The sequence below is a fragment of the Molossus molossus genome, unplaced genomic scaffold (genome assembly GCF_014108415.1).
Source record: "Molossus molossus isolate mMolMol1 unplaced genomic scaffold, mMolMol1.p scaffold_m16_p_2, whole genome shotgun sequence".
Lineage (NCBI taxonomy): Eukaryota > Metazoa > Chordata > Mammalia > Chiroptera > Molossidae > Molossus > Molossus molossus.
In genome coordinates this window covers 36859399-36879774 of record NW_023425355.1, presented here as the reverse complement: position 1 = coordinate 36879774, position 20376 = coordinate 36859399, and the positions used below count along the sequence as shown (strand labels likewise).

The window sequence follows — 20376 nt, the reverse complement described above, 5'->3', positions numbered from 1 at the left end:
TTATTTTTGTGGTGTTAGTTGTTTCTTCACTTCTTTCATTTCTGATTTTATTTATTTGCTTCCTCTCTCATTTCTTGGTGAATCTGGTTAAATATTCATAAATCTTGTTTATTTTCTCAAAGAATCAGTTCTTGGTTTCATTTATCCCTTGTATTGTTTTGGTTTTGTTTTTGTTTTTAGTCTCTATGTCATTTATTTATACTCTGATCTTTATTATTTCCTTCCTTCTACAAACCGTGGGTTTTTCTTTTTGTTCTCTTTCTAATTTTTTAAGTTGTAGTGTTAGATAGTTTATTAGAAGTTTTTTGTTTGTTTGTTTTTTTACTTGAGGTAGGCTTGTAATGCTATGGGCTTTCCTCTCAGGACTGCTTTTACTGTTTCCCATAGATTTTGTGTGTTCATTTTCATTAGTTTCAGGAAGTTTTTGATTTCTTCCTTGATCTCACTAGTAACCCATTTATTGTTTATTAACATTCTATTTAGCTTCCATGTGTTTGAATGTTTTTGAGAATTTTTATTGTACTTTATTTCTAGTCTTATGCTATGTGATCTGAGAAGATTCTTTTTTTTTTTTTTTTTGGTAGGTATGTGCCCCTAGCGGGAACCGAACCCTGGACTTTCTGGTCCGCAGGCCAATGCTCCAACCTCTAAGCCAAACTGGCCAGGGCTGAGAAGATTCTTGATAAGATTCAATCTCCTTGAACGTGTAGAGACTTAGTTTGTGCCCTAACATGTGGTCTGTTTTGGGGAATATCCCATGTACACTTCAGAAGAATGTATATTCTGTAGTTTTAGGGTGAAATGCTTTGTAAATATCAATTAAATTCATCTCATCTAGTGCATTGTTTATAGTCTCTGTTTCTTTGTTAAGTTTTGTCTACAAGATTTATCCAGTGATATCAGTGTGGTATTAAATTTCCCTATTATGTTTGTGTTGCTATTGATCTCTCTCTTAAGGTCCTCCAGAGATTTAAAAATATATTTTGGTGCTCCTATATTGGGTGCATATATGTTTCTCAGAGTTATATCCTCTTGTTAGATTGATTCCTTTAATATTATGTATTAGCCTTCTTTGTCTCTCATTATGGCCTTATTTTGAAGTCTATTTTATTACATACAAGTATTGGTAACCCAGGTTTTTTGTTTGTTTATTTGTTTGTTTGGTTGGTTGTTTCTATTTGCATGGAATTCTTTTTTCTGTCTCCTCCCTTTAATCCTGTGTGAATCTTTTGTTCTGAGTTGGGTCTCCTGTAGATAGCATATATATGGGTCATGTTTTCTTATCCATTCAGGTACCCTGTATCTTTTGATCAGAAAATTTAATCCATTTACATGTAAGGTTATTATTGATAGGTACTTATTAATGGCCATTTTAATTTATTTTGTCTATGTTTCTCTCTATATATTTATTCTTCTTATTACAGCAGTCCCTTTAACATTTCTTGCAATGTTGGTTTGGTGGTAATAAAGTCCTTTAACTTTTTTTTTTTGTCTGGGAGCTCTTTACTTCCCCTTCTATTTTGAATGATAGCCTTTCCGGACAAAGTAGTCTTGTTTTCAAGTCCTTGTTTATCATTACTTTGCATATTTAATGCCATCCCCTTCTGGTCTGTATTGCTTTTGTTGATAAATCAGCTGACAACCTAATGGGAGCTCCTTTGTAGGTAACCTGTTGCTTTTCTCTTGCTGCCTTTAAGATTCTCTCCTTTTTTTTTTTTTTATGGTTTCTTAATTATGTTGTATCTTGGCATGTATCTTTTTGTTCTTCTTGTTTGGGACTCATTGTGCTTCCTAAAGTTGTGTGCTATTTTTCTTCTCTATGTTAAGGTAGTTTTCTGCCCCTATTTCTTTAAACAGTTTCTTGAACCCTGTTCATTTTCTTCCTTGGGTACTCCTGTGATGCAGATGTTATTATGTTTTATGTTGTCTTGCAGCTCTCTTAATCTTTCCTCCTGTTTTATAATAGTTTTTTCTTTTTTGTTCTCTGAATGAGTGATTCTTTTCTACCCTGTCTTCTAATTCGCTGATCCAATCATTGGTCTCCTCTAATCTGCTGTTTATTCCTTCCAATGTATTCTTTATTTCTGCTCTGTCATTCTTGATTTCCAGTTGGCCATTTTTCATTGTTTTTATATCTTTTCTCATGCAGTTGCTCATCCTTAGAATCTTTTTCTGAACTCTATATCTGATAGCTTGCTTAGCTCCATTTTATTTAGCCCTTCTTCTGAACAATTCTTTTGTTCTTTCCTTTGGAGCTTCTTTTTTGGCTTCACCATTTTGGCTGCTTCTTTTCATTAATTTCTATGTATTAGGTAGGTCTTCTTTAACTCCTAACCTTGGTAGGCTGATCTTATGTTTTAGGTGACCTGTGGGAGCCAGTGGCACAATCTCCCTGATCATCAGACCTGGATGTTATAATAATGCCCCATGTGAGCTTTGAGTGTGCCCTTTTGTTGTAATGGAGTCTTGATTGCTGTTGGCCCATTCATGCATGGACTCGAACCTCTGGCTGGCTGACAGTGATGCTCCACCCCCAATGCCGTGAGCAGGTTTCTGTGCAGTTGCTTAACATGTGAAGCACTATTCACTTCATCAGGGTTTAGAGCCTGCCAAAATCTTTCTATGGATATCAATGATCTGCAGTTTGTGGCTCCCTCTGCTGACAATGGATGTCTAAGGACCAGACCAAGGTAAACACTGAAGTCTGTTTTTTTTTTTTTTTTTTTTTTTTTTCTGGAACAGATTCCATTTGCAAGCCAGGCAAAGATTCAAAGTACTCAGAGACAATTCTCTGCTTGTAGGCTGGCTGTTAATCTGTTACTATGTGCCTCAGGTCCTATTCCTTCCCTAGACATAAACTCCACCCAGTGGGTGGAGTGAGAAAAATTCCCTGGGTTGGGCAATTGATTCTCCCCTGGGCTAAAACTGCTTTGTTTTGTTTGTTTGTTTGTTTTAATTTATTTCTGTTACAGATGTTTCCTCTCTTCCTCACTGATTCCCCCATCCCCAGCTTTATTGTCCATGCCCATTGTTCATGAACACATGCATATAAGTTCTGCAGTTTATCTCTCCCCCACCACCCCCACTTCTGGGGATTGTCAGTCTGTACCCCACTTCCACGTCTCTGGGACTACCCCATTCCTCAGAATGTTATGTTCATTATATTCCACAAATAAGTGAGATCATATGATACTAGTTTTTCTGTTTGGCTTGTTTCAATTAAAATGATATTTTCCAGGTCCCTCCATGTCGTCTCAAAGGATAAAAGATCTTTCTTTCTTACAGCTGCATAGTACTCCATTGTGCATATATACCACACCTTTGTTATTCATTTGTCTACTGATGAACATTTGGGCTATTTCCAGATCTTAGCTATTATAAATAGTGCTGCTACAAACACGGGGGTACATATATTCTTTCTGATTGGTGTTTAAGGCTTCTTAGGGTATATTCCTAGAAGTGGGACCACTCGGTCAAACGGCAGTTCAACTTTTAATTTTTTGAGGTAACACCATATTGTTTTCCATAGTGGCTGCACCAGTCTCCATTCCCACCAGCAGTGTACTAGAGTCCCCTTTTCTCCACACCCTCACAAACACTTGTTGTTAGATGATTTGTTGATGGCGGCCATTCTGACAGGTGTGAGGTGATACCTCATTGATGATGATGATGAGCATTTCTACATATGTCTCTTAGCCATTTGTATGTCCTGTTTGGAGAGGTGTCTATTTAGTTCTTCTGCCCATTTTTAAATTCTGTTCTTTGTCTTCCTTTTGTAGAGTTGTATGAGCACTCTATATATATTGGAAATTAACCCCTTATGTGGTATATCATTGGCAATTATGGTCTCCCATACAGTGAGTTGCCTTTCCATTTTGATGATTGTATAATTTGCTGTACAGAAGCTATTGAGTTTGATGTAGTCCCATATGTTCATTTTCTCCTTTGTTTCTGTTGCCTTAGGTGATGTATCAGTGAAAATTCTGCTGTGTATGATGTCTGAAATTTTGTTGCCTACCGTTTCCTCTAGGATTTTTATGGATTCATGAGTCACATTTAAGTATTTTATCCATTTTGAGTTTACTCTTGTGTAGGGTGTAAGTTGATGGTCTAGTTTCATTTTTTTTGCGTGTAGCTGTTCAATTTTCCCAACACCATTTATTAAAGAGGCTGTCTTTACTCCACTGTATGCTCTTGCCACCTATGTCAAATATTAGTTGAGCATATTGCCTTGGGTCCATTTCTGGGTTCTCTGTTCTGTTCCACTGGTCAATCTGCCTGTTCTTGTGCCAGTACCAGGTTGTGTGGATTACAGTGGCTTTGTAGTATATCCTGAAATCTGGAAATGTGATCCCTCCTGCTTTGTTCTTCTTTTTCAAGATTACTGTGGCTATGGGAGGTTTTTTGGGGTTTCATGTGAACTTTTGAAGTATTTGTTCCAGTTCTGTGAGGTATGTCATTGGGATTTTGATGGGGATGACATTGAAACTATAGATTGCTTTGGGTAGTATGGACACTTTAATTATGTTAATTCTTCCAATCCATGAACAAGGTGTGTTCTTTCACTTTTGTTATATCTTTCTCTATTTCTTTTTTCAGTGACCTGTAGTTTTCTGCCAATAGGTCCTTTATATCTTTGGTTAAGTTTATTCTCTAAGTATCTTAATTTTTTTGCCACAGTGGTAAATGGGATTGTTTTCTTAGTTTCTCTTTCTGTGAGATCAGGATTGGTGTACAATAATGCCATCGTTTTTTTGACGTTAATTTTGTATCCTGCTACTTTGCCAAATTAATTTATTAAGTCTAGTAAATTTCTGATAGAGTCTTTGGGGTTTTCTATGTATAGTATCATGTCATCTGCAAATAATGACAGTTTCATTTCCTCCTTTCCAATTTGAATACCTTTTATTTTTTGTTCCTGTCTGTTTGCTGTGGCTAAATTCCTGTATTATGTTAAATAAGACTGGCGAAAGTGGGCATCCTTGGCTTGATACTGTTCCTAAGGAAAATGCTTTTAGTTTTTGCCCATTGAGTATGATGTTGGCTGTAGTTCTTTCATATATGCCTTTATTATGTGAAGATATAACCACTCTATTCCCAGATTGCAGAGCATTTTTTTCAGAAATGCATGCTGGATTTTGTCAAAGGCTTTTTCGGCATCTATTGATATAATCATGTGGATTTTATTCTTCATTTTATTTATGTGGTGTATCACATCTATTGATTTGCAAATATTGTAGCAGCCTTTAATTCCTGAGATGAATCCCAGTTTGTCATGGTGAATACTTTTTTTTTTTTTTTTAAATGTATTGCTGGACTCTATTTGCTAGTATTTTGTTCAGGATTTTGGCATCTATGTTCATCAGGGATATTGGCCTGTGGTTTTCTTTCTTTGTAATGTCTTTTTCTGGTTTTGGAATTAGAATTATGCTGGCCTCATAAAATGAGTTTGGAAGTCTTCCTTCTTCTTGAATTTTTTAAAATAGTTTGAGGAGAATGGGTGTTAGTTGTTTTTTGAATGTTTGGTAAAAATCCCCCATGAAGCCATCCGGGCCTGGACTTTTGTATGCTGGGAGAGTCTTGATTGCATCTTCAATTTCTTTTGTTATAATTGGTCTGTTCAAGTTTTGTATCTCTTCCCAGTCCAGTTTTGGGAGACTATGGGTTTTTAGAAATTTGTTTATTTCACTTAGATTGTAAAATTTGTTGCCATATAATTGTTCATAGTAGTTGTTAACGATCTGTTGTATTTCCATTGTGTCAGTTTTTACTTCTCCTCTTTCATTTCTAATATTGTGTATTTGGGTTCTCTCCCTTTCTTTTTTGATGAGCCTAGCTAAAGTTCCATCAATCTTATTTATCTCTTGAAAAACCAACTCTTTGTTTCATTGATCCTTCAATTTTTTTTTTTTTTTTGACTCTATGTCATTTATTTCTGCTCTGATCTTTACAATTTCCTTTCTTCTATTTGCTCTGGGGTTTTCTTTTTGTTTGCTCTCTAGTTCTTTAAATTGTGATGTTAGTCTATTAGAGATTTTTATTGTTTCTTAAAGTAGGCCTGCAGTGCTATGAACTTCCCTCTCAGAAATGCTGTCACTGTATACCATATATTTTATGTTGTTGTGTGTTCATTTTTATTGTTTTTCAGGAAGTTTTTAATTCCTTCCTTGATCTCCTACGTAACCCATTCATTGTTTAAAAACATGCTGTTTAACTTCCATTTGTTCAAATGTATTTGCATGTTCTTGTTGCAATTGATTTCTTGTTGCCATTGGCCTCTGAGAAGATACTTGATATGATTTCAGTCTTCTTGAACTTGTAGAGACTTAGTTTGTGTCCTAAAATGTGATCTATCTTTGAGAATGTCCTATGTGCACTTGAGAAGAATGTGAATTCTATAGTTTTGGGGTGTAATTCTCTGTAGATATCTATTAAATCCATTTGGTCTATTGCTTCATTTAGAGTCTCTGTTTTCTTGCTAATATTTTGTCTAGAGGATCTATCCAGTGATGTCAGCAGGGGTGTTGAAGTGCCCTGTTATGATTGTATTGCTATTGATTTCTCCTTTGAAGTCTTCTAGAAGATTTTAAATATATTTTGTGTATATATGTTTATCAAGGTTATATCTTTCTTTTGGATAGATTCTTTCAATATTAGGTAGTGGCCTTCTTTGTCTTTAGTTATGGCCTTCATTTTCAAATCTATTTTATCAGATATGAGTATTGCTACTCCAGCTTTTTTTCCTTTCCATTTTCTTGGAAGATTTTTTTCCATCCATTTACTTTCAACTTATGTGAGTCTTTTGTTGTAAGGTGGGTCACTTGTAAATAATATATATGTGAGTCATGCTTTCTTATCCAATGAGTTACTCTGTGTCTTTTTATCGGAGCATTCAACCCATTTATATTTAAGGTGATTATTGATATGTACTTATTTATTGCCATTTTTATTTAGTGTGGTTCTATTTTTCTTCTCATTTTTTTTTCTACTTATTACAGCAGTTCCCTTTAACATTTCTTGCAGTGCTGGTTTGGTGCTAATGTATTCCCTTAGCCTTTTTTTTGTTGTTGTTGTTTGTTTGTTAGTTTGAAATGCTCTTTATTTGACTTTCTATTTTGAATGATAGCCTTGGTGGGTAGAGTAGTCTTGGATTCAGATCTTTATTTTTCATTACTTTGATTACCTCATGCCATTCCCTTCTGGCCTGTAGTGTTTTTGTTGAGAAGTCAGCTGAGAGCATTATGGGGTTTCCTTTGTAGGTAACCTGTTGCTTATCTCTTGCTGCTTTTAGGTTTTTCTCTTTGTCTTTAATTTTTGGCATTTTGTTTACTATGTGTCTTGGTGTGGGCCGGCTTGGGTTCTTCTTACTTGGGGCTCTCTGTGCTTCTTGAACTTGAATGCCTTCTTCCTTTACCAAATTAGAGAAGTTTTCTGTCATTATTTCTTCAAATATATTCTCTAACCCTTGCTCATTTTCTTCTTCGGGGACTCCTATGATGCGAATATTATTCCGTTTCCAGTTGTCCCACAGTTCTCTTATTTTTTGTTTTTTATTTTTTCTGATTGGTTGATTATTTCTACCCTGTCTTCTGATTCACTGATTCGATTCTCAGCTTCCTCTACTCTGTTATTTATACCTTCCAGTGTCTTTTTTATTCCTGATATATCATTCTTCATTTCTTCTTGGTTTTTAATTTCCAACTTGATTTTCAATATTTCTATGTCTTTACTCATGATGCTCATGTCCTTACACATGCTGTTGAGCTTCTTCAAGATCATGGCTTTGAATTCTAGTTCTGTTAACTTGTTTAACTGCACCTTATTTATCTCATTTTCTGTAGAGGTCTCTTTTTCTTTCATTTGGCTTTTGTTTCTGTGTTTCACCATTTTGGCTATCACAGTGGGTTTTGGAGCCTGCCACATTTTCCCTGTGGGTTTTGGTGTTCTGCTGTTTATGGCTCCCTCTACTGGGTTTGGATGAGCCAGGGAGGACCCACATTAAAAACCACTGTCAAGTCCTACTTTCCTGGTTAGAGTTGCTAATCCAGCTTTTTGTCTGGATGCTATCAATAGAGGTTACTTGAAGAGTTTTTGCTCTCAGTTGAATGAAAAACTCTTTCAGGTGCTCAGCATAAGGGGATTTCCTGAGGGTGGGACAGATTCTGGTTGTTAATGGGCCTCAATTTGCATTTCACTGGCCAGTGGGTGGGGTTGAATCTCCAATGGAGGGGCCTTTGCTTCTCCCCAGAGACCTGGGAAGGTGTAAGATGACCAATGTTTTTTTGTGGCCGCAACTCAGCAAAAGCTCTGAGTGCCCTCCAAATCTCGAGTGTCCCCACACAGTTCGAGTCCAGTCTGCCCTCCCTCTGCTGGAGCTTAAGGTAAGTGGCTGTGGCTATTTTAGCATCTGTCCTGGATCTGTGCTTTGGAGCTGCTTGGGAGTTTAACCTCAGGGCACTGCTCCCAGCTAAGGCCACTGCTCCCAGCTAAGGCCACTGCCGAGCTGTGGACCGTGGGCTCCCAGTCCCCCTATTGTGCCTCCACGGTCCTACCAGGATTGAGTCAGTGAACCTGGTTATGTGGTCCTAGAAGCTGCTTTTCTGTTGCATTTTCCTGATGATTTGTCTTTATTTTTGTTGTAATTCCAGTTTGTCCTGGGAAATGGTCTGTGTAGCTTCCATTCACTCTGCCACCATTTTGGAATCCCTCCTAAAGCTGCTTTGATCGAAACACTCTGCCTGGGAATAATGGCTTCTGCAGCATGGGGTCTCAGCACATGGCTCCTGGTGTCTGCCTTCCCAGCTTGTTCTCCAGAGCACTAAATTCCAGACTCTGCTCACACAGCTCTAGTCTATTCAGATCTCCCTTTGCTGGAGCCCAAGGTGAATGGCTGTAGATGATTTAGTGTGCTGGCCCTTCAAGCGGGTGCCAGTGTTTCCAGCTGTTTCTCCTTGCCAGACAGAACCTCCAGTGCTTTTCCAAGCCAGGTTCTGTGGGCACCTTTCCCAGTTCTGCCACTCTGGGCTTGGGTGCCCAGTCCCCCAGACTTCTCAGGGGGAACCCCCTACAGTTGAGATCCCTTGGAAACTTCACAGGCTTCCTATGGGAGCCCAGCCAGCTCTCTCGTGCCTCTGTAATGCCTACCAGACTCAATGTGGGATCCTCTTTACATCCTTAGTGATAAGGGTTCTCTCCAGCTGGTCTTCAGTTGGTTATTTCAGCTGATTTTTCTATATTTTAGTTTTAATTCCAGTTTGGTCCTGGGAGGTCAGCGTAGCTTCCATTCAATCTGCTGCTCCTTTTTCATATTTTCTATTTACATAAGAAAAATGGTGACTTACCCAATCCTACCAGTTATGTTCAAAAAAATTCTTGGAATGTTTATTTAAGAAAATAGTCTGATGATAAGGCAGGGATGATAATGAATGCTCCCAAATCATTTAAAATCTTGACTCCTCCTTGAACATAAAAGATTTGTGAAACTTATATTATTGGGAGACAGTACACCTTCAACTCTTGATCTTTTGATGATAATAAGCTAGGGACATATTATGGCAGAGGTGAAGTATAAGCCTACCCAGTAAATGTTAAGATTACCAACTGGCTAACATAGGTGCTTGAAGTATTCTTTGCTTCCTGGGGTTGTCCAGAATATGAGTAGAATATGACTGCATATACAGAATCTTCTCTATTGTTTATAGCTGAGGACATATGACTATAAAGATCTAGGGAAAATTTAGGCCTAAAATTTTTCATGCTTGGGCTACTAGTGTAAAGCTAGATGCTATAATAAAACACCACAAAATATTTAATGACTCAAACACAGAAGAAGTTTAATTTTCATCCAAAGAACAGTATAAGTTAGGTTTTACTAGTTGGCTGATGACTCTCTTCTAATATGGCAATTCAGAGGCCCAATATATGACAATATTATGATTATGCTATCTCCTAGGGCCTTTTCATCATCTGCATTCATCTATAGAAGTGGAAAAACAATATGAAAGTTGTATATCCACTTCTTAAAAACCTTAGACTAGAAATATCACTTATCACTTCCTCTCATATTTTATTGCAAATAATTCAATAATATGGCTACACTTAGCTCCAAGGGAGGATGAAAAATGTGGACTAATTGTTTTCCCAATAAAAAAAAAAGAAGTGAATTTATATTGAACTGCTAGCAGTCTCTGACATAACCACTTTGTACTTTGTCTTCCAACAGAGAAGTTCAGTGTCTCATAGTTTTTGGCTGCTTGGTCCATAAGAGCTGCTACAATGAACTTTTAGAAAAAGCTGCCCACTGTGCTATGTGTGGGATGATTTTCCATATCTGTCTTAGCTGGTTTAGGTTGGATAGTGATTTCATTTTATTTGTTTCTGCATCTCTAGCATGAAGTCCAGTGTCTTGGACATTGCAGACACATAAATGCTTCTCACATCAGTGAAAAAGTAATAGTTGCAAAGGGAAAATATAGTCAAAATTCTAGATGTTTTTTCTGAAACAAATTTTGTAGGCAATCTATTCCACCTTTTAATGTATTAACCTTCTTTAGTTCTCCTGATTCACTGAGCTTCACTCCACAGAGTCCCGAAAGTATTAGGAAGGCCACAGCTTCAGCATTCACTTACAATATGCTAAGAAATATCTCTCTGAAATTTTCCTCTTTGACGATTGCATTATTTTTATCATTGCCTGTGATATTGTGATTTATCATAAAAAATATGTGTTTGGACTTGTCCCATTTCTGGCACAGAGCTCCTAAAACCCTTGAAATTTCCTAAGTGATGATAATGATAAAGGTGTCTTTTGTTATATTAATGAGGTGACTATAGGAAACCACCTAAGGATGAGAGCTGGTTGCCAGAGGAACAAACCATGTGATTAGAAGGTTGAAAATTTTAGTCCCACCACCCTGACACTGGGGGAAGGGAGTGGGTCTGGAGGTTGAATCAGTCACCGATGGCCAACGGTTTAATCAATCATGCCTTTTTAATGAAGCCTCCATAAAATCCCTAAAAGACAGGGTTTAGAGAGCTTCCAGGTTGGTGAACACATGGAGATTTGGAGAGAATAGCTTGAAGAGGACATGGAAACTCCATGCCCTTTCTACCTACCTTGCACTATGCATCTTTTTTATTTGGCTGCTCCTGAGTTATATGCTTTTATAATAAACCAGTAATATAGTAAGTAAAATGTTTATATGAGTTCTATGAGCTGCTGTATCAAATTAATTAAAATTAAAGAGGAGTTCATTAAACCTCCAATCTATAGCTGGTAGGTCAGAAACCCAGGAGACATGGACTTATGACTGGTGTCTCAGGTGGGTTAAAGAAGTGTTGTAGGATTGAACCCTTAACTTGTGGGATATGACTCTATCTACAGGTAAATAGTGCCAGAATCAAGTTGAATTATTGGACACCTAGCTGGTGTCAAAATTGCTTGGTTGTGTGGGAAACCACTCTGATCCCCATCACACACACAAAGTGGAATTGTGACTAGAAACCTTATTGCCATAACAAAATAGCACAAGTGTAGTGGCTTAAAATAATGCCCATTTATTATCTCAAAGTTCAGTAACTCAGAAGTCTAAGTGGACTCAGTAGAGTACTCCACTAAGCATCATACAAAGCTGAAGTCAAGGTGTCACTTGTGCTGGGCTTTTATCTGGAGTTTTTTTGGGAAATCACTTCTAGGCTCATTCAGGTTGTCAGTAGAATTTAGTCCCATGCTGTTGATGGACTGAGATCCCCATTTCCTTGATGGCTGTCAGCTAAGAGCTGTTTCCAGCTTCTGGATGCTAACCACATTCTTTGGTGTGTAGCCTCCTTCCTCAGTCTTCAAGCCAAGAATGGAGCATTGAGTCCTCACACTTTGAATCTCTGAGTTTGTCTCATCCCTTCTTTTCTGCTTTAAAGGGTTCATGTGATTAGATTAGGCCCACTCTGATACTCTACTTTGTGCCACATAACACAAGCACAGGAGTAACACTAGGGTTTGGAGATCATCAGGTCAAAATTCTGCTTACCACAACCAACAATCGTAAAAAGGGTGAAGAAGGGTATGTATCCCCATTTGAGACAGGACAGCTGTGACTCTTCTTTCTCCCTCTGTTTCCAGATAAAGAACCTGCATCATGAGGATTTTAACCCTTTATTGGGCTTCCTCTATAATTCAGGAATGTTTGCCATTGTGACAGAATTCTGTTCCCGAAGGAGTCTAGAAGACATACTGATGAATGGATATGAAATTAGTCTGGATGTTTAAATCATCACTCCTGCTGGATATCATCAAGGTTCATGGAAAGACTGAGGGAATCTTGAATTTTCCCTGTAGATTAGAACTTAAATATTTTGAGATGTTTTCTTTTTCTTGGATCCTTGTGATGATCTCTTTCTTCTACTTTTCTTCCTAGGGTCTGTCTCCCACCCCTTCTCATAGTTTCTTTGTCCATATTTGTTATAAGGTACTAATATAGAAAGGTTATACTTGCCCTGCCACTCACCCAGATTTGTTTTTACATCCTTCTGGACTTGATCACTCTTCACCTTCAGTAATCTTTTCTTCCATTCCACTTCTCTGCTTTCTGGATGTGGGAAAGTGCTCATTTCCAGATTCTTTGGTGCTGCTTAGCCCTATCTCCTGGCTTTTACCTTTTTAAAAAATATGTTTTTATTGATTTCTTTTTAGAGAGAGAATAGAGAGAGAGATAGAAACATCCACATGAGAGAGAAACATCAATTGGCTGGCTCCTGCATGTACTCTTCTGGGGATTGAGCCTGCAACCCAGGCATGTGCCCTGACTGGGAGTTGAACCAGGTCCTCTCAGTTTATGGGATAATGCTCAATGCACTGAGCCACACTGGCTGGGTGTGGCTTTTGCCTTCTAACAAGTAGTTCAGTCTAGAATAGGTGATGGGTTTTGTCATAACACAGGTATAGATATGGGTCTCAGCATGACCAGAAAACCAAAAGACCATTGGGTCTATCAGGCAACATATTCATTCTCTGAGGCAAGGATTATTAACATCCAACAAGGATCATGGATAGGCATATGGATGGGCTTCACAGGTGTTCATAAATTCCCTGGAATAAAATGCAACTTATGTCTATGTGCATCTTTATAAGGCTGATCTGGATAATCAATGACTTGTTGAGCTTCTTGCATATTGATCATAGTCTTGACCTTTGTGTTATAGCCTAACCTTTTTTCAAGCTAGCTTTATAGACATTATCTTGTTCCAATTCTCCATGAAATAAGTATGATTAGCCTTCTTTTACAGAGGCTCAGAGAAGATAAATGATGTATACTTTTTTATGTAGTATCTGCCACACACAGTGGGTAGTCAATAAATACTATTTATGAGCTAACTGTTAAGTGGCAGAGTTGATGACAGAATACAAATCTCCTGATTTCTATTTTAGTACTTTTTCCACTTACCTTGTGGGCAAGGTCCTATGGGTTAATGGAGAAACCTACAAATGATAGTACTCTCAGGCCCATCATGAATAAAACCCAGGCATTAGACAACCTGAGCAAAATCTTACCTACTGCAGACTCTGCTGGGAAATACTGGGGACTACAGACTCTTTAAGGACACAAGATATAAAGTATACAATTACAAAACGGATGTCAGGTTGCAAAATAGAGCCAGATACTTAACAAGGCTTGGCATAAATAGTTCTAAAATGATTACACTAGAATATGAATATATTTATATATATGAATGATTAAACCCATCTGAAAGAGTTCTGTTAGATCATATTTGAGGGTCATATAAAGTTGCCAAGCAAGCTACAGAGATCAGGAGTATTCAGCTTTCTTCTTTCTTATTGTCTATTTTGAATTACAAAAATAATGTATTAAATTAAATTTAAAAATGAAATGATATACAAATACTGACATTTACTCATTCTTTTTCAAATCTTTCCCCAAAGTTAGCCACTGCTAACAATTTGATGATTACCCTTATAATTAATTTCATGTGTATTGGTATACATTATAGAGTTTGTTTTTATAAATACATACTGTCACATACTTTTGCAACTTACTATTTTTTTTTACTTAGTCTACAGCTTGGAGATGTTTCCCTATTGATACATATAGATCTATCTGATTATTTTTAATTTATGCAGAACATTCTGTAGTTTGGATATACCACAATTTGAACAGTGCCTTCTTGATAGGTATTTATTGTATTTCCAATAATGCAATATTATAAAGCAGAGCTACAATGAGAATTCTTGTATATGTCTTCTTGTACAGATGACCAAGCATTTCTTTGGAGGAGTAGTAGAATCCATACGTCACAGAACACACAAATTTTCAATCTTGGTAGCTATTGCCAGTTTGCCCACACGAAAGGCTATACCAATTTCCATTTCTGCCAATAGTGGATGAGAATTGGATTAGACCTTTGTGGGGATCAGAATCTTTATTTTTTTTTTTGTACGTACCCCTACAGGAACCAATTCCAGGACTCCCTGGTCTGCAGACCAGCCCTCCAACCGCTGAACCAAACCCGGCCAGGGCTTCTTGGCAATTATATATGTATGAACCCATCCTGTGTTTGAAATGGCAGTGAATCTTCCAATAACAAACAATTCTCTATACATTCAAAATATGATTCTTTATCAAAGCATAAAATTTTAAAGTTAAAAAGGACCTGAAAACGATTCTTGCTCTCAAAGTTTGCTTTTCCTGGAGATTATATATATATATATATATATATATATATATATATATATACACACACACATACATACATACACACACACACACACACACACATATATATATATAGCTGAATTCTGGATCATCATAACTCATGCCATTAAGAGTCTCAGGAAATGGCTCTAAAAGCACAAAATAGTTAAAATAAGTTGCTAGATAAATCCTGTTTGTATCATCTTCAGGGCATGAATTACTTACACAACAGAGAGTTTGCTCATGGGAAGCTGAAATCTCGAAAGTGTGTGGTAGATGGCCATTTTGCACTGAAAATGACAGATTATGGATTTAGTGATATTGTGGAAATGCTAAAACTCTCCCAAGAGAAACCTTCTGCTGAAGGTAAGCAATGTATTTACTCTTCTGATGCACACAAGGTAACTCCAAAGTTCAAATGAGAATATGCACTAAATTAAAGCCTTAGTCTGATTCAACTCCCCACTTTTGTTGAAAATTCGGCCTCATTTCCAAGCCAAAGGAGTTGAATGAATTCTGCAGGCTGTAATTTTAGCACAGCCTAACCTTCAGAACAATGCCTGTGCAATAATGTTGAGTTCCTGCTGTGGCAAGATTAGGCTGTATTGTTTGGAGACCCTAGGAGTCCCTGGAGAAATTTACTGAGCACTGGGCACACAGTAGGTGCTCAATAAATACTTGTCAGATTGAATGGAAGGTAATTTGGTAGCTGGACCCCCACAAAGCACATTCTAAAATGGGATGTCACTAGAGCCTACCCTCACTGTCTCCATCAGAGAAACAGAAGCAAGTAGGGGGCCCCACTAAATAAATGCTCTATGGGTTGTGTGGGATGACTTCAGACAGAACTATGGCATTCTAGTAAGTAACTAGGCATGCCATTAAGGTCCGTTTTATGTTTTTTTGTTTTCTGCTAAGTGCACTAGTAGCAGCACCAAACAATGTCTGTAGGGATAATCACAGATCAAGAGAAATCTCTGATGGGGAGTGGGAATGGGTGAGTGAGAACTAGGAGGAAATGAACTGATGGAAGAGAGGGAGGAAGAAAGAGAAGGAGTAAGAAGGAGTAACAATAAAGAGGCTAAAATACGTACAGGAAATTGGGGCATTAAAAGTTTTAACCAGTATTGCATGGGCAAAGAAGAAAGTGACACAGAAAATACAACCCAAAAAGTCAGAAGGAGAGATACAAAATTACAATGCATATTATGATTTTTAATTAATTTATTTTTGTTACAGATGTTTCTCCTTTTCCCATTGATGCCCTCCTCCTGATCCCTTTACAGCATTGTTGGCTATGTCCATTGGTTATGCATATAAGTTCTTTGGTTTATCTCTCCCCCCCCCCCACGGATACTCATATTTTTAAAAGATCTTTTGACATTATAAGTTTTAAAACTGCCAACTTTACTTCATAAAAAAAAATAAAGAATGAAAGACAGAGGGACACATGTGAGATAGAGACAGGGTCCCGGTCATCTGTGGTGTCATCTTCGTGCTTTACAAAACTTGTGGGATATTAAACTCTAGTCCAAATCTCTTATTTAACAGATAAGATAACTGAGGCTCAATATTTTTCCAAATCATGCAGCTGCTTAGCAGCATTTCCACGAACTCAAGTCTGGTCTTCTGCAGACTAGCCCTTTCACCCCTTTTAAAACATATAACAATTTCCTCTTTCTTTACCTATCCATAATTTGGTGGAAGAAGCTCCTGGTAATCACAATAAAAATCTTGTGAGTACTTTTTCTCTCTCCCTCTCTCAATCTATTCTTATTGTAGACTTAATGCTATGGTTATTTGGCTAATTCCAGTTTGAAAATTTGGAGTAGTTTCCTGGTCTTAGGGCTAGGATGTTGGGACAGCAGCTGCAGAGTGACAAGTACTTAACTTCCCATCAAAATTAGTGGTCAACAAAATATAAAAAACAATGCCTAGCTTCCCAGAGTTTCATTTAATTTCCAGGTTGGCAACTTTCAAACTTAAAAAACTCTGGTGTCAGAGTGAAGAAAGGATCACTGCAGACTGTGTGTGTGTGTGGTGTGTACTGTGTTTGTGTTTGTCTATGTCTCTCTTACTCTTTCATTTCACTCTCCAAATTGCAATGACAGTATGGATGCTCAATTTGTTCTTTGCACACTGCAGCCAGGAGTTTTCTAAATTGCAAACCTGAGAGACTACACTTTTCAGGATAGAGTTCCACAGCTTATTCTTCACACAGCAGTCACCCAGATCCTTCTAAATTGTGAATCTGGAGGATTCCTAAATGGCAGTGGAGTGAATGGACACTACACAGACCATCTCCCAGGACCAAACTGGAATTACAGTTAAAATACAGACAAATCATTGAGAAAAAGCAACAGAAAAGCAGCAAGAGAGGACCATATAACCAGGGACAGAAAAAAAGGACCCTGAATCGAGCCTGGTAGGTCTGTGGAGGGATGAGAGGGCAGACTGGGAGCCCAAGGATAGCAGCTGTTTTAGCTCTGAGCAGCACCTGTGGGGTTAAAATCTCGAGATGGTGCCACAGTGAAGAGGAGTGGAACACTGCAATAAATTAGCTACAGCCACTCATTTTGGGCTCTGGCAGAGCGAGGGCAGACTAGACTGGAACTCTGTGGGACCATCCAGGACTTGGAGGGTGCTTAGAGTTTTTGCTGAATTGCGGCTACACAGGATGGTAGCCTTCTTGTTCCTTCCTGGAGCTCTGGGGAGAAGCAGCAGCCTCTCCCTCAGAGATATAACCTGACTCAGCTGGGCCAGAGAAATGCAAATTGAGGCTCATTAACAACCAACAACTGCCCCACCCTCCAAAAACCCTCTTACCCTGAACACCTGAGGGAGTTTTTCATTCAGCTAAGGGCTACAATCAAAGGCTCATCAAATAACTGAGACTAATAGTCACCAGGCAAAAAACTAGAGGAAAACTGATTTTTTTTTTGGGGGGGGGGGTTGCAAATCTACCTACAAAAGTAAGACTTGAGAGTGATATAGAACATGGGTCCTCGACCACTCATCCAAACCTAGTAGAAACAGCCACAAAGAGCAGAACACCAACACCCACAGGAAAAATTTGGCAGACTTCAAAACCCAGTGAGATAGCCAAAATGGTGAAATAAACATATCCAAAATGAAGGAACAAGAGAACTCTACTGAAGATGAGATAAATGAAATGCAGTTAAACAAGTCATCAGAGGTAGTGTTCGGAGCCACGATTTTGAGGAAGTTCAACAGCATGAGTAAGGACATCAACTCCATGAGAAAAGATATAGAAGCATTGAAAACCAACAAAGTGTAAAAGAATAATGACATAGCAGAAATAAAGAACACATTGAAAGGCATAACCAGAAGAGTAGAGGAACCTGAGGACTGGATCAGTTAATTAGAAGACAGGGTAAAAATAATCAACCAATCAGAAAACCAAAAGTAAAAAAAAAAAACAATGAAAAAACAGGAAGACAGCTTAAGAGAACAGTGAGACAACTGGAAACATAAAAACATTTGCATCATAGGAATTCCAGAAGAAGAAGAAAAAGAGCAAGGGTTAGAGACTATATTTGAAAAACAGTGACAGAAAACTTTCCTAACTTGGTGAAGGAAGAAGGCATTCAAGTTCAAGAAGCACAGAGAGCCTAAACTAAGAACTCAAACAGGTACACACCAAGACACATGGTAATTAAAATGCCAAAAATTGAAGACAAAGGGAAAATTCCAAAGGCAGCAAGAGATAAGCAACAGGTTACCTACAAAGGAAACCCCATAAGGCTCTCAGCATACTTCTCAACAGAAACACTATAGGTCAGAAGGGAATGGCATAAAGTAATTAAGGTCATGAAAAATAAGAATCTGAATGCAAGACTTCTCTATTCAGCAAGGCCATCATTCAAAATAGAAGGTGAAAAATAGAGCTTCCCAGAAAATAGAAAGGCTAAGAGCATATATTAGCACCAAACTAGCACTGCAAGAAATGTTAAAAGGATTGCTGTAATTAGTAGAAGAAATAGGAAGAAAAATATAACCACACTAAACAAAAATGGCAATAAATAAGTACATATCAATAATCACCTTAAATGTAAATGGACTGAATACTCTGATGAAAAGACACAGAGTAGCTGATTGGATAAGAAAGTGTGCCCTGGCCAGTTTGGCTCAGCGGTTAGAGCGTCGGCCTGCGGTCCGGAGAGACCCGGGTTCGGTTCCCGCTAAGGGCATGTACCTCGGTTGCAGTTTGTCCCCGGCCCTGGTTGGTCGTGCAGGTGGCGGCCACTCGATGTGTCCCTTCACGTCGATGTTTCTCACTCTCTCTCCTTTCCCCTCTCTCCCTCCCACTCTATCTGTACAAAAAATGGAAAAATATCCTCGGGTGAGGATAAAAAAAAAAAAAAAGAAAGTGTGACTCACATATATGTTGTTTACAAGAGACCCACCTCACAACAGAAGACTCACATAGGTTGAAAGTGGAGGGATGGAAAAAAATCTTTCAAACAAACAAAAAGGAAAATAAGCTGGAGTGCTGGAGTAGCAATACTCATGTCTGATAAAATAGATTTCAAAATGAAGGCCATAACTAGAGACAAAAAAGGCCACCCCATAATATTTAAAGGATCTATCCAACAGGAAGATATAACCTTGGTAAATATATATGCACCCAGTATAGGAGCACCAACATATATAAAAATATTCTGGAAGACTTCTCAGGAGAAATCGACAGCAATACAGTCATAGCAGGGGATTTGAACACATCGCTGACATCACTGGATAGATCCACTAGACAGAAAACTTAACAAGGAAACAACGACTCTAAATGAAACACTGGATCAAATAGATTTAATAGATATCTACAGAGAATTATACCCCCAAACTACAGAATTCATATTATTCTCAAGTGAAAATGAGACATTCTCAAAGATAGACCACATGTCAGGAAACTAAGTCTCTACAGTTTCAAGAAGATTAAAATCATATCAAGCATCTTCTCAGATAACAATGGCATGAAACTAGAAATCAATTGCAACAAGAACATACCAAGATATTTGAAAATATGAAGGCTAAATAGCATGTTATTAAACAATGAATGGGTTTCCAAGGAGATCGAGAAAGAAATTAAAAACTTCTGAAAACCAATGAAAATTAACACACAACAACACAAAATCTATGGGATGCAGTGAAAGCAGTTCTGAGAGGGAAGTTCCTAGCACTAGAGGCCTACCTCAAGAAACAAGAAAAATTCCTAATTGACTATCTAACCTCATAACTTAAAGAACTAAACAGCAAACAAAAAGAAAACCCAGAGCAAGTAAGAAGAAAGGAAATAGTAAAGATTAGAGCAGAAATAAATGACGGGGAGACCAAAACAAAAACAAAAACAAAAAAAACAATTCAAAGAATCAATGAAACAAAGAGCTGATTTTTCGAAAAGATAAACACGATTGATGGACACTTAGGTAGACTCACCAAGAAACAAAGAGAGAGAACCCAAATCACAACATTAAAAATGAAAGTGGAGAAGTAACAACTGACACCACAGAAATACAAAGGATCATTAACAAATATCATCAACAATTATACGGCACAAAATTGGACAATCAAAGTGAAATGGACAAATTTCTAGAAACACATAGTCTCCCAAAACTGAACTGGGAAGAGATAGAAAACTCGAACAGACCCATAA

At 37.8% G+C, this 20376-nt stretch overlaps 1 protein-coding gene across 1 annotated transcript in view; it reads left to right on the top strand.

The window, feature by feature from the left end:
• The window catches only part of GUCY2F (guanylate cyclase 2F, retinal), a 203578-nt gene that overhangs the window by 124374 nt on the left and 58828 nt on the right, over positions 1-20376 (top strand). The window contains 3 exon segments of the mRNA XM_036270053.1: positions 12119-12237; positions 12239-12293; positions 14915-15071. Of these exon segments, the coding sequence (XP_036125946.1) occupies positions 12119-12237; positions 12239-12293; positions 14915-15071 (331 nt within the window).